Raw genomic sequence first — 14,802 nt, forward strand, 5'->3', positions numbered from 1 at the left:
AGGTGGTGGGAGACAGTGGCTGCATAGGGACGTGAACTGTCTGGTGGTCTACTTTGTGGTATGAGCGGTGGCTGTCGAGCATGCTTTGAATCTGCTTGAGAGGGCCTGAGGGACTGACAACGTGCTAGGAAGGACCTTGTAGCAGTCGAGCAGGTTCGCAGGTTCAAGCATGTGTCTTTTGTAGTGTATGCGGGGGATTTTCAATGCCCGGCGTCCGGACTGGATTTGGCAGGGTGAAACGTCGCTTAGTAGGTATTATGTCTCAAGCACCCAAAAGTGGTACAGGCTGCTGGCAACCGGAGCTTGGGAGATATGACAGCATGTTATAGATAAGGTGGACGAGCTGCTGTTCGCAACAGCAAGACTGAGATCTTGCAAAAGTGCGCGTACCTGTCCAACTTTGATCCCAGGTGGGGAGACTTCTGAGGCGGCTGCAGCCGGGGAACCGGGCGGCTGCAGATCTCGAGCTGCATTGCATTGCAGCGTGCTAGCACAAAAGCCATCTCGATATGACGTTGCGGTGAGGGTTTGCATGCAGGTGAGCACCGGCAGATGATGCGTATCTATTGCCCCGAAATCGTTCGGAATTGTACCTCCTAGGACGTGCTCTGGACCATCTGCATAAGCTGTACATAGGATTTGATATATATATTGGGAGGACTGGCGCTGGCAGACGCGCTTGAAGGCAGACCGGGTGACGAGCTAGGCACAACATCACGCCGGATGACACCCCTGGCAGCCGTTCCGAAGCGCTCAATATCGCCGCGTGATACAGTATCCTGGTTTGCAGATTACAGCTTGGCCTTCAAGTTGCCTTCTTCCAACTCCTTGAACTCCTTCTTCGCTTGCTCTTTGAGCACACGTCTGAGAATCTTCCCGGAGACTGACTTCGGTATGGCGTCCACGAATCTGACGCTTCCTCTGAGCTTCTTGTGGTTGGCCACCTTCGCATTCAACCACTTGATGATCTTCTCGTCATCACCCTTCTGCACAGCGTCAGGCCCACCTTTTCGTACAACATACGCTCTCGGGACTTCTGTGCCAAGCTCCTTGCTCTCGACGCCAACAACGGCAACGTCGTCAATGAGCTCGTGGTCCGCTAGATAGCCTTCGAGTTCAGCTGGCGGGACCTGAAAGCCCTTGTACTTGATCAGTTCCTTGACTCGGTCAGTGATCCACAGGTCGCCGTTCTTGTCGATATGGCCGACATCTCCCGTCCGGAACCATCCCTCTGCATCTACACACTCGCTCGTTGCCTTCTCGTTGTTGTGATATCTCCGAAATACATTTGGACCTTTGACGTATAGCTCGCCTGTCTCACCAAGGCCAACTTCCTTTGGCTTCGAGCCATCGCTTCCCTCCTCAGATCCGACCTCGCATAGTTTTGATAGCAGATTTGGGACCATTCTACCAGTGCTGCCAACACTCTTGTCCCAGTCGATCCAGCGCTGCTGGAAAATGGTAGGACTTGTCTCGCTCAGTCCATACCCTTGCTTTACACGGACACCTTTGCGTTTGTAGACAGCTTCAACAAGTTCTCTCGTCAAAGGTGCTGCGCCTGAGTTGGTCATCCTCAAGCTGCTTAGGTCGTATTTCTCCACCGCTGGGTGCTTGCAGAGAAGCAAGACCATTGGTGGAACGATATATGAGAATGTGACCTTCTGGTCTTGGATGAGCCGGCAGAATTTCTCTATCTCGAACCGAGTCAGTACCAAAGTTTCGATACCTGTGAATAGTGGAAGATGGATCAACACGTTCAGTCCATAGATGTGAAAGAACGGCAGACAAGCCAGGATGACATCGCCCCGGCCGCGAGGCGCATCCGGAATGCCAGGGCAACTCGCCGTGCCATCCCAGCTCATGTTCCCACCCTCAGTGGCTTGGATCTGCTGGAGATTACTTGTCATGTTGAAGTGCGTGAGCTCGACGCCTTTGGGTTTGCCAGTAGTGCCCGACGAGTACACGAGGAAAGCCAGGTCGTCCTTGGGGTCGATCTTTGGCCTGGTGTCTTTCGCGCCTGGATTGCTTGCATCCGAGATGATCTCCTGCCAGTGCTTTGCTCCGCCTTTGCCATCCCTTTGGCTACCAAGAACTAGGATGTGTGACTCATCGATGCCAACTTTCGTGCATGCCTCTCGAACAGTGTCGAGCACAGAAGCGTGCGCAACCACGACCTTTGCCTTACTGTCTCTGAGCTGGTATGCAAATTCGTCCACGGTGTAGCCCGGGTTCGCTGGGCTCACAACGCCTCCAGCCCATAGTGTACCGAAGACGACGATCGGTGTCTCGACATCGTTGGGCGCAAATATGGCCAAAGTATCCGACTTGCCGAACTGGAATTGTGACTGCAGCGCCCGCCCGAATGAGCTCGCTGCATCGCGAACTTGTGCGAAGGTGAGTGTATTGGTTAAAAGGTTGTCTGCGTCTCGAAAGATCACTTTGCTGTCGGGCCAAGCCTGAGCTGGGTTGTGGAAGATGAAGTCGTAGATCGGCTTGACCTGGAGATCGACATTTGGATACTTTGATTCGATGGGCATCGTGGGAAGCTGCTATGGAGTCTGAGAAGTCGCAGCTTGGCAGGCCAGCTTGAGGCAGTTGCGATTGTCGAAGCTCTAAGACGTCCGGCGAAGTTCCGAGCAGCGTTGTACAGACTCCTTAGTCATATATGCAATGTGTTTACCAATCGCGCGGTCGTCAATTTCCTTCTGTGAACTCGATGTTGTATGAAGCTGGCGTGCCTGAAGCAGCACCCTTTAACTTCATGATGTATGCTAAACCCAGCCCCGGATCTCGGCCAGCGGCGGAACGAGCAGGCATACGCCGTCATGTAGCGTGATTCGCGAAACCAATCACGATCCTTAGTATCAATGAACCGAGGTTCCTTGGCATCAGACCCGTCACTGCCACCTCGTATTCTCCTTCTGTAACTCCGCGTCATCGGAGTTTGTAGGGAGAGATGGTAGAGTCTCGGGCGGGTTGGCCGATGCAAGAAGATGACATCGCCGTCGTCGCATACTCGCACATACGTGGTAAAACAGGAACATAAGTCTCGAAGATAAGTATGGCCCTGGCGCGATTCGAGGCGAGTCTCCCAAGCGGACAGGGATGTGACGCCACAGCACGACTGGCTAAGTTGCCCTGCCAGCCTCAGCCTGATGACGGCAACACGTCGGACAGCACCTCGCTACTGTCTGGCTGAAGAGTTGCGATACCACAAGTGGACACAGAAGAAGTTGTGACCATGCCATGCATATAACGAGCCAGTGTGAGCCCCCTGACCATGTGGCTTATCAACACGACAACCCTTCGCATTCGAGAATTCACAGGTGACGAGATTCCCCTGTACGCTATCCTATCCCATACGTGGGGCGATCAAGAAGTCACGTTTCGCGACATCGCGTCTCTCTACCATGATGCTACCTCAAAGCAAGGCTGGCAGAAAATCTGCGAAACATGCCGCTTGGCCAGGGAACATGGCTTATCGTATGCATGGATCGATACTGTCTCGATCGACAAGTCGAGCAGTTCGGAGCTGAGCGAAGCAGTAAACAGCATGTTTGCCTGGTACAGCAACGCAGATGTATGCTTTGCGTGGCTCGAAGACTTACAGCCTGGGTCGACAGACCTATCTTCATGTAGATGGTTTACTCGTGGCTGGACCCTGCAAGAGTTGATCGCTCCACACAAGACGCTCTTCTTCAATCGCGATTGGGAAGCAATAGGATCGAAAGAAGACCTTACTCCGAGTATAGGCGAGGCCACCAACATCCCGTTAGAAGTCATATCTGGAACAGCTTCGTTCCTGGAATATTCTGTGGCAGCGAGGATGTCATGGGCAGCGAAGCGAAAGACTCGTCGCACCGAAGACGCAGCGTACTGTCTCCTAGGACTTTTTGACGTCCACATGCCACTCATCTACGGCGAGGGACTGTATGCCTTTCGCAGACTACAGGAGGAGATCATCAAGCGCGATAACGACCTGACCATTTTCGCTTGGGATCCAGAAGAGGAATTTGGACCGCAAGTGTTCTTGCCAATGCTCGCACCCACACCAGCTTGCTTTTCTGAGGGTGCTAACATCACTGTGTCTGGGTTCGACTTCCTGCAGTTTTCGATTACCAATAAAGGCCTGCTTTTCTCTGCCGGGCTGCTCCTAGATCTCAACCAAAGAGTACAGGACGGCGACGTATACTGGACGTGGACAATACGTTTGGGCTACGACTACCACGATAACGATGAATGCTCTGTACGAGTCTCACTGAGCCAGATTGGCCCAGGAATTTTCGCTCGAGACGGACGCTTCAGGCTTGCACGGGATCAAGAGTCTGACACCGTCCAATCTGATGTCGTCGTCGAGCGTCTGGAGACGACGTCGGATTTCTTCGTTCTTTCTGGCTTAGAGGATTCTAAGATATGGGACCTGTATCGCCGATATCGATCTCGCGTCGTGCATTTGCCGGAAGAACAGCCCTTGGACGACTTCTTATGGCTGGATATGGAGCCACAAAGCCTTTGGGAGCGTAACGACCGTGTGTTCCTGAAGCCTTCATTGCGGTTCTGGAGTCAACATCCTATACCTCTCGCGGCGCGTTTCGTTACCGGCATTAATGGAGCAGTGCAAATGGTGGTTATTTGCAGCTACACCGAAACCCGCAAGCTCAAATTGACGCTACTAGTCGAGGACGATAAGACTGCTGAGGGCATCAATTGGCTGTTTGACTCGCTCAACACGGCTCCAGAATCGACAAGTATGGGGGAGCTCCAGGATCGTATGCCTGAGTTCGCTTCGATGGACAACAGCACGGAGATTATACACGGTCGGTGGAAGACGACTGTGTCTGCTTCGCTAAGCCTGGAGTGTGTTCGGTTCATGTCTGACATATTCTGTGTTAAGCTTGAGTCACAGAGGACTGCCCATCAATCCTTGAGCGATAATTATGGCGAGGCGTTCTGAGAAGTCGTTCGGAGCCGTGGAAGGCGCGTCATGTATCCTGGAAGATGCTCTTCATGTGCTGACATTCACGAAGTCCTCGGTGACCATCACTTTCTGTGGACGCTGTTGCCCGATGACTCGATGGCAACGGTTTAGCATACACCCGGACTCGTGCTATGGTGGCGCAGAATGCTGCGAATGGATCGAGTCCCCGTCTCCCTGTTGCCCCAGAGGATTCGGCTTCCGACCAGTCTCAGTACCTGTTGCCCCAGGTTTTCCCTTGCCGTCGCCTTCCTTTGGATCCGGAAACGGGTCATCAGTAGGCAGCCATCGCTTCAGATCGCCAAGCGTAACCCAGAGATCTGGATAATTTGCAGCTGCCTCAGCAAGTGCCTGGTTGTACTGCTTAATAATACCAGCCGCGACTGCCCGCGCCTGTTCCGGGGTCAAACCATGTAGCTCGTGGGATTTGTCGTCGATCTTGTTGCGTACTCCGCGGAGGGCGTTTCGGAATTGACGTGCACGATTGGGCTGGTTCCTCGATTTAAAGTACGTCAAGAGACCTGCAATGACAGTGCTGGCGGCGCCGAGGTAGATCACTGCAGTCTGGGCACTTGCGGTCTTGGTGCTGTGATGTGTAGAAAGTGTGTAAGCGTAACGTTCGGCGCATAGCGAGCTCGAATACACCTACGCTCCAAGTGCGGTCAATGCTGCTCCTATGACTATTTGTGCCCAGAGCAAACCATTCGCTAGCGTCGCGACGAACCAGTACTGCACGGTGCTAGTCGTTCATCTTAGGCGGGTCATCTCAAACCAAGTGCGTGAAAGAGTCTCACTGCCATCGGTATTCCTTGCGAACTCGCTCATCGAAGGAAGTGTTTCCCTGCTCTGAATTTCGAAAACGGTCAACCCTGACGCCTACCTGACAACACAAGAGTCCATACTCACCAGTACCAAGAGCGGATCGATAAGCCTGCTCTGTCTCTGAATACTCGTGCTTATGCCTTTTGAGGACCAGAGCTTTTGGCATAGCGTTTGTTGGAGACCGAACGCGTCAAATAATACATGTATAGATCAGCGTGTTCCGTCGCTGTACTGCTGTGGCTCTCAAAGGCGATGAATAATACCTAGGTAGTAGGCAGTATTTGATCGAGGTGGTCCAGAATGCATCTAAGACCAAATGGCTGTACTGGTGGGAGCCCCCAGAACAGAAATAAATGTTCGACTTCATTGCACCGCGTTACCGCGTAACCGCGTTACCTGAGCAGCGTTGTCAACATTTCAACGTGCATGACGGCTTTCGCTAGCGTGAGGTTTCCCTCGCTGAGTGGCTTTCGGGCTTTCAGCTCAAGCACTTTAGTGTTCAGCTTGGCTTTCGTATCCGCGGGCTTGATTGCCACGCGGCACTTCGAACTTGGGACTCGGCGAAGGAAAGACTGGCTGTCCTGTGATGCCAGATGAGAATCTCGGGACCATTGATGACTAGCTCGATGACCGACAGAAGCAGCGATGTGTGAAGAGAAAGAATGATGGTAAGGTGATTGCTCTTTCCCCGAAATCTGTCTTAGCTGGGCGCCCAAGAGACGAATAATATATATGTACATCTGTCACAATTTTCGGCCAACAAACCACTCCAATTGCCACACACTGGCAAACATCTTCCTTGGTCTAGTGGTCATGATTTCCGCTTGTCATTCGCTGAAGAGTAATAACGAGCGCGGGAGACCGGGGTTCGATTCCCCGAGGGAGAGTCATACTGACTGATCATTTCTTTTCGATTTTTGGATGACCGCTGAGCGCCTGGCGATGGGAACCTTGGAACGGCATGCAGCTTACATTCTGTCTTGGGGTTTGCAAGTAGCGCCTGCATTTAGATGGGTCCTGGCATCTGCGGTAGGTACGACCACGGGAGTCGGGAGTCTTGCCGACAAGCAGAATTGGCATGGTCATGGGCTAATGTTACAGCAATGGCTTCGGGACTATTATACATGGAGACAGCGACGTTTTTATCGTATTATTGCTCGGCAGATAAAGCAGTCCAGACAACGTACGGCCATATGCCATCGTCAGTACCCACATACCGTTTTCGGATCATCGCTAGTTGTCATTGCGACTTGCTACTTACTTGCTGTCCACTGACCAGTCTGCACTCGCTTGACTTCCGTCATAGTGATAGCCTTCTTGTCCTCAATCTCAGTCGCAGTGCCCTCCTCGGCCATAACACCCTTCTGCTGCGCATGTGTCAACCCAACCACATCAGCCTCCTCTCCATCAAAGTACCTGGCAATCTCTTCCATCGGCACGTAGCGAGTCTCAACCACGAAGAAGTAGACAAACCAGATCTCGAAGCCCAGGAAGACACAATACACAATGTAGTACTTCCACGCAAGGTCTGCAAGGGCAATCGGATTGACGAACTGGTTGAAGAAGACGCCTGCGAACATCATTAGCTTCGTTTCAGGAAATGGGTACACGGTTGAAGACTGATTTGAAAGCTTATGAAGAGCAGTTCTTTGTTCGTCCGAGACATGCTCTCCTCGGCAGCGTTCAGCGTTCAATGTAAAGCTCATTTCCGGGTACCATCTGGACTGTCCGAGAGCGACTTACAGACCATTGTGGCGAAGCCGCCAACCACCGCGGCTTTAGCGCGGAGACCGTAAGGCATGATTCTGGCAATCGTTAGCGATGCCATTCAGCATCAGAGGCGCACTTACTCAGTGGTGTAGGTGAGGGGCATTCCGGTCTTCAAGTTGTAGCAGAAGTTGTACATGTAAATGACAGCAACGCTGGCGCGACCGAGATGAATGTTTTTGCCACCTGTTGGCTGACCAGCGTAGGTCGCGCTGCAAATTGTAAGGATGCAAAGGAACAAAGTCATGCCGAGAGTGGACGCCATGAGGATTGGCCGACGTCCGGCACGGTCGATGAAGAACGCGATGACCAAGTTGACAAGGAGCGACATGGTCTTTGATCCTCCGTTGATGCCGAGCTGCTGGTTAGGAGTCTTGATTCCGACACCATCAAGCACGATCTTCAAGTAGTATGCCAGAATTCCGTTCCCAGACCATTGTCCGAAGACGGCGATCTATCGCAGCAGTCAGTACGATCTAGATTGGCAGATATGTAGACTCACCGCAATGACCAGAGCAATACGATGACGATTGCCTTTGGTCTTCAGGAAGTCGAGCCACGCGGAGTTGCGCTGAAACTCTTTGTCCATGGCGAGAGCGGTCTTGATCTCAGTATATTCGAGCTGAACAAATGGATCATGCTCATCGCCTTCTCCGTGATATTTGGCAAGAATTTTGAGCGCCATGTCGTGGTTATCCTTGGCCATATAGAAGCGCGGAGACTCCGGGATCCAGTAAATCACGCACAGGACCACAATCGTCGCCCAGCATTGAAGAAGCGAGGGCGTTCTCCACGCCCAATTGTTCTGAATTTTGAGTGTGCCGAAGGTGACCCAGGAAGCCACAAAAGAGCCGACGGCGTACGAACATCCCATGAAAGTCGTGATGATTGCACGATCCTGAGGGTGTGCGATCTCGGCGCAAAGGAGTGGTCCTGCAGTGGTCGACAGTACCATTCCCAGACCCAGGATAATGCGTCCAGCCCAGAACATGCCGTAGTTGAGCGCACCAGCCTGAAGACCAGCCCCGAGAATGATGATCAACGAGCCAATGATGACAGTGAGCTTACGTCCGAGGCGATCGCAGCTGTATGGGACGATTGGAAAGCCTGCAATTGAGCCCAGGGACATCGCAGATCCAAAGAGACCTAGTGCTTGTCCTGTGGGATGGCCGAAGTACTCCTGCCAAAGTGGAAGAGATTGCAGAGACTGTTTATCGCCAGTATTGGTCAGTCTTAATCAGCATGTTGGGAAACTGTGGGCAACGATGAAGGGGAGGGCGTGCGGAAGTTAGACATCTGTGGACTGAACGTCAACGGATTGTGGGGAAGGTTGGAAAGACCTGTCCAGCAGAACAGAAAGATAGACGGCTCCAATGCCTGAGACAAGTATCTCCGTTTTCCAGACCAGACTTCTTGCTGTATGTCTACCGGTTCAGGTCTGCGAAAAGGGGGACATACATTCATCATTGAGCCTGCCGGAGTCAGCACGAAGCACGCTCATTACTGCAGGTGAGGCTTACCATCAAACCCATTGGCGATATTGACGAAGATGAGAATAATGCAGTAGAAGTACAGCTTCCTCAATTTGGGCTTCTTCGTCCACTCCACTCGAGGGTGTGCCTGCCCAGCGAAGAAGAAGTGACCCTTTGGGGGCTTCTGCAGTCGCTGCGAGGCATCAGCCTTCAACCTGGTCGGCCCAAGGCGAAAACCCATGGCGATGGTCGAAGTTGTTGCTGAGCTATGTCCTCGGGGCGAATTGACCGTCTTACTGAGCAGTGTCCTCGGGGCGAATTGACCGTCAGACTGATGTTTAAGGAAAGACCTGAGCACGAGGTATCGTTTCCTCAGCATATATATCGCGTGGCCGAGGCCCATTCACATTCTCCCTGCATTTAGCCAGATTGTTGATTGGCCAAGGTCTTGGAAAGGTGGCCTCCATACCTGTGGTCGCGTTGTCTTTTTCCTCTTCCTTGGGTACTACCTCAGAGCCAAGTCGGCAAGAGAGCGACGGTCCAGTGCAGAAGGTCAAATGTGGGGAAACTGACTGCTCTCCGCAATCTATAAGTCAGGGCAGACAGGGATCTCTCCAGCATCCCCACAACCAAATGGGGTCAGTTGCCGGTGTGGGATTGGTGTTACACGCGACAAGAACTGTCGGCTTCTGGGCGAGTCAGTTGCTGTACGGTTCTTGAATTAACGCTTATCAGTTGAGCAATCCTAACATCTTGGCTATGATTCAGGCTGATTGTTTCCGATATCTACCGCGGTTGTCCAATTCGAACCAGTTCCGGAGGGAAGACCAATAACCAGCGCCCATAGAAATGTCTTGCGGCAGACACGCGCTACAGCAAGCTTCATCCGTCGCGTTAATCCAGTGCTGGCTAAAAAAAGGAGCGGAAAACATCCTGGACTCGAGATTTCAGCGACGACAGGTTGCGAGTTTCGTCTGCTTCGAGCTTGAAAAGATGCTGAGCACACTTGATAAGCGTCCACCCACGGGAGAAGCAGAATCGAATAAGCGAACTGAGCTTGAGAACGTCGCGTGGTGCTGTAACATCACAAACGTGGCTGCTCTCTGGAGCACACCAAGCACCGCTAGGTGACAATGTACGAGTGCTTCACCGAATCCAGGATTTGCGACTCGATGCGAGGTGGCCTCAAAAGCAACAAATTCTGGACAGTAGCGACAGACGTCCTGCTGGAGGTCAATACAGCGAATCAGATGGTTGTAGCGCACATGCGAAATGTGTCGACCAGCGTGATCACAGACGTGAAAAGGAAAAGCTGGAGACACCATATAGAGAGCGTAGTCGCGCCGGACGACGGATCCTTACTTCCGATGCTCGCTTTTCCTGTGTACTCCAGGTTCTAAAGGCAGAACCTTGAAGTGTTGGCCTTATCGGGTCGTGCATTTCACAGTTGAGGCTAAGTACGGTAGCTGAAACCTGCTGGTCAACAGGCGCGGTCCCAGCAAGTTTGATGTGAACCAGTGGTGTCCAGGAGGGGCGCTATGTGCTTGGAACCTCGACGGATGGCACGATGTCCGATGCTTCAAAGATCATCGTTGCTGCCACCTTGTCGACTTCTTGCATTCGATTTCGGTGTCATTGATACTGGAAGTCCAATGCTTATTTCGCCGCGAATGGCGTGGCATCCTTGGAGGGTGACCGCGCTTGCAGTTGGAGCTGCTGACGTCGTCTTTTCTATTCGACTGACGTGACGGCAGGTTCAGATGAAGTAGGTCCGTTGTTGTTGCGAATACGACAAATTTGCAGATTACTTATTACCACTGGCAGAGCTGGGTTCTGTCGGGATGGATTTCACTTACGTCACTCACGACAGGTGGAGAAATGATCTCACGCGACGCGTCTCTTCAACGTGCCCAGGAACGAGCACCAGAGACCCAGCTCGCGCGATCAGCTCTCCTCGCGTCCAAGTCATCCCTAGACTGGCATCGTCTCTTTGTCCGCCGGCGCCAGTATCGCCTCTGGCTTCACGATGCAATCCAACTCCTGGCCAGAGAGTGCGTTGAGTCCAATCGCCGCAGCCGCTCAGGCCCGGCTTCACGGCACAGGTGAAACAGAGACCAGGTCTGCTGCCACAAGCAGTCTTCTCGACCGGATCGCATCTGAGAATGGTGGTGAGACGCGAGAAGGAAGCACTGTGAGAATTCCTCGGATTTTTTGTAGCCGCAGTAGTAGGTGCAAGAGTATTGGGCGCACATGGTGGTTGGAAGTGTTTGGTCGTGGATGGATGTGTCGAATCGTGGATTGATGCTAGTGGCGGATGGTTGTGATTGTGCGGGAGGACTAGGTGGAGATGTGTGGTGAGGTCTGAGTTTGGTTTACTTAGGTAAGAACCCGAATCAGTCAATGTATCTCGGGGAGGTGATGGATTTGTCCCAACTTACATGTCAGAGCCACTCAGGGATTTGATAAGGTATGCAGAGTCGAGAAAGAGTGGACGGGTGTCTCGATACTTATGTACTTCAGGGGTGCCTTCGAGAGCTTCACGGTCACACAACTTGCTATCAACTATTCACATGCCAGCCAGTCCTCAAAAACGGACACCTGAGTGAAGCCATGGACCACATGAGCTTCTAGGGTGCTGGTCGGGCACTGCGTCAATCTCCAGAGGGCAAGATATTTACGAAATGTTCAACGATATACATACGAAGGGACCTCGAGACAACGGACCGGTATGCGAAGCTTCAGTGGAGATAAGTATATTCAGAAGCTGTAACGCTTCAAGGCTCGTCGACTCCGGCCAGTGCAGTACTAATATGGAAGAAGTGGCCCTCTGCAATTGCGGAGAGTGTCGTATGGTTGCGGCCCATCTCGCATCACTCCGGCCGTTCTCAAAACAACGCTGGATGCTCCGACCTGACACAGAAACAGAAACGCGCCATCGCTATGCCAAGTTGCTCTCGAGCATCTCAGCTACGACTTAGGTTTCTTTCTTAGCGTTACGTTGTTGTCTACCTCAGGCTCGCAGTTGGCGCACTGGTAATCCAACTGGTCCGGCGCAAGCTTCGTCAACGATGTGCATTTGGTAGCCGTGCCGTCTCGGTCTTTACACGGCTTCCATTTGCCCTTGACTTTGCATCCGCAGGAGTACTCGTAGTAGTACTGATAGCACATTGTGGAGGGAGTTTTCTATCGTTCCAGTGGTAGCTTTGAGTGGAAGTGGGTCCCGTACAGGTATTGTAGGCTCTGGATCTGCAGTGAGATGTATGGTCAGCGCCTCAGTACTTGATCATGATGGACAGATTGAGCATGTGTCATAGTGTGTACGCTGGACTCACACTTGCAACCGATCTGACTTGGATGGAGCGATGGGAATGTGTTCTTGGTGAGCCACTCATGCTGTGTGGTGGAAAGCAGCGATGCTATATACCACATACCCACCCCACCTATCAAACGTCGCCATGTGCCGTGACTCAAGGCGGTACAACGCCTGCGACTGACCAACGCTGGCAGGCATTTTGGTGGTCGATTTTTTTGTTGACGACTGCGCTGCCGTTCTCATAGGCCTGGATTGATTGTCGTTCTGAAAGGAGTCGCTCAGGCGGAGGCGAGGCGTTCGCAAGATCGCACGAAATATGATGATGGATCATTGAGTTGAGCCGTAATTGAGCGGCTCTCACTGTGTGCTTCGACCTGTCACCGGAAGAACTTGATTGGTTGATCCATGACAGAAAACCGTTAAGGCCTAGCCTCGGTCGCTTCCACGTTTCAACAAACAGCCGATTGGTCCCTCTTGCTTCGGTATCGAAGCCTGGTCGAAGCATACTTGAGTACCTCAGCCTTCTCACTGCAGGTGTGATTTTTGTAGTGCCCTTCGCTCGCCAGCACAACATCGTGCCACCAGCAGATCTGGACCGCGCTCTTTCTGTTGAGCGCTCACCTCCGACGCAGCCGTCTGTAACCTGAGGCCTCTTTCGACAATTAGGCAGCACGTCTCCTGTCGTCCGCAGCCTTAGTATTGATACTCAACATGTCGACCACTTTGGTACTCGGCACCAAAAACCCAAACGTCCGTCTCCTCGAGTGTCTCACCACTATGGATGAGGATGACACAAAGGACAGTGACTATCGCTGCGTCGTTGATGGTCACCATGTCAAATATGTGACCACAGCACCAGGCATATTCTGCGATGAGCCAGAGGGTGATCGGAACTATGGGCCCACTTTGCTCAGCAGACTTCTTCCAACTTTTCCTGGCGGAGATTGGAACCAAGGTCGTGTAGCCAAAGATCCTTCGACAGGCGACATATCCTTCGTAACAACAGAAAAAGTGACGTTTCCTAGCGTCAAGAATGTCTGGCATCCGTTGCTCCTAAATGAGTTGGACTTCACAGAGCAGGAATACCTACACCCAGGCGTTCACATCGCAACACACCCCGATTTGAATGAAGGCGGGCCGGTAGTGATCAAAGTCGCAAATTGGCCGTGGGAGGTCGGATCGAATGAGATCGAGACAACTGCCTATCAATGGATCAATGGCCACGGTATCGGACCAAGATTTCTTGGTCACGTTACCGAGGGCAAGAAAGGACGAGTGGTGGCTTCGCCCTCGAATATGTGCAAGGTGCGAGACATGCGGGACCCGACGACTTTGAGAGCTGCAAGAAAGTTTTAGGACGTCTGCACGAGCTTGGGATCAAACTCCGTGATATCAACAAACACAACTTCCTCGCTCGAGACGGACACGACACTGTGCTGGTAGACTTCGAATTCGCAAAGCAGAACTGTCCAGCCGAAGAACTCGAGGAAGAAATGAATCGTCTCAAGGGCAGCCTGGAAAACCCTAGCACCCGCGGCGGAATGAGAATATACCCAGCAGGGGAAACCCCCCCAGGATCACACGAGGCCGACTAGTGTGTTCGGCTATGGAGCAGTGGGTATCTGACACAACAACCAACACTCGCAACGGTCCGTCGCCGAATCGAACAGCAAACTTGTTAGTGGTCAATGACTGGGACAGAGCCGTCAGTGCGCTCGACAAAAAGCTCACAGGCCGACATGGGACGGTTCGTGATGGGCGATAGCACGCCGGTGCCAATTTCTCGCAAGTGCACAACCGAGACAGACGCTGCTCCTGCTGCCAGATTGCTCCAATGCCAGCTCGAAGAAAGGACGGAAAGCGCAATCGGCATCGGCTTTCTATCAAGCACAGAACCCTCCTTCTCTGGCATTGATACCAGTCGCTCCTGCACCAAACGCGGTGCTGTCGATGGAGCCGACAAAGCGTCCGCAGGGTAGCGAAGACTAGAAGAAGTGGGCCGTGTATTTTGAGTTCAGTGCACCATCACAAGGAATGCTGTCAAGTACGAGCTTCCCACATGCCGAAGAATGCGGCGAAAGCAACAAAACACGCCTGCCCTGCCAAACTTCCCAATCTCAATCGCTGCGGAAGTTACCCCTGAACAGATCACCACAGCAGGAGCGGTTCACACGAAAACAACGAGATGTTACGAAGGACCAAAATCATAAGCCCCTCAAGACTTGATTTGTGACTGAACAAATAAATGCATTGGCTGACTTGACTTGACTTGACTGACTGACTTGGCTGAACACGCGCGCTTGGATGGTTGTAGACATGATTTCGAGGGGTTCAACCCGCCCCTGTTTCCCTGATCCCGACCAGCGTCCCCTTTTCTATGAGCCTCGGGAGAGAAACAGGCTGAAAAAACACCACTCCGACGGGGCCCCTGCGTGTAGAATCGAATGTTGATA

At 52.5% G+C, this 14,802-nt stretch overlaps 4 protein-coding genes across 4 annotated transcripts; 2 read left to right on the forward strand and 2 right to left on the reverse strand.

Annotated features, from left to right (window-relative positions):
- Positions 1-791: 791 nt before the first annotated feature.
- Positions 792-2,537, reverse strand: AB675_491 (putative 4-coumarate--CoA ligase 1; the record flags this gene model as incomplete). The annotated part of the gene is made up of 1 exon (XM_018145091.1): positions 792-2,537. One exon carries the CDS (start codon positions 2,535-2,537, stop codon positions 792-794), a length of 1,746 nt encoding a protein of 581 aa, XP_018005469.1.
- Positions 2,538-3,280: 743 nt separating this feature from the next.
- On the forward strand, positions 3,281-4,954 carry AB675_492 (Vegetative incompatibility protein HET-E-1; the record flags this gene model as incomplete). The annotated part of the gene is made up of 1 exon (XM_018145102.1): positions 3,281-4,954. The coding sequence occupies one exon, from the start codon at positions 3,281-3,283 to the stop codon at positions 4,952-4,954; it is 1,674 nt and encodes a 557-aa protein (XP_018005564.1).
- A 153-nt stretch (positions 4,955-5,107) lies between these two features.
- On the reverse strand, positions 5,108-9,277 carry AB675_493 (Lactose permease; the record flags this gene model as incomplete). The annotated part of the gene is made up of 8 exons (XM_018145113.1): positions 5,108-5,561; positions 5,625-5,649; positions 7,059-7,367; positions 7,541-7,602; positions 7,648-8,018; positions 8,067-8,771; positions 9,023-9,036; positions 9,085-9,277. The coding sequence occupies 8 exons, from the start codon at positions 9,275-9,277 to the stop codon at positions 5,108-5,110; spliced, it is 2,133 nt and encodes a 710-aa protein (XP_018006014.1).
- Positions 9,278-13,060: 3,783 nt separating this feature from the next.
- Positions 13,061-13,705, forward strand: AB675_494 (uncharacterized protein; the record flags this gene model as incomplete). The annotated part of the gene is made up of 1 exon (XM_018145123.1): positions 13,061-13,705. One exon carries the CDS (start codon positions 13,061-13,063, stop codon positions 13,703-13,705), a length of 645 nt encoding a protein of 214 aa, XP_018005388.1.
- Between the last annotated feature and the right edge of the window lie 1,097 nt (positions 13,706-14,802).

Source organism: Cyphellophora attinorum (assembly GCF_001299255.1).
Source record: "Cyphellophora attinorum strain CBS 131958 chromosome Unknown Contig1, whole genome shotgun sequence".
Classification (NCBI taxonomy): Eukaryota; Fungi; Ascomycota; class Eurotiomycetes; order Chaetothyriales; family Cyphellophoraceae; genus Cyphellophora; species Cyphellophora attinorum.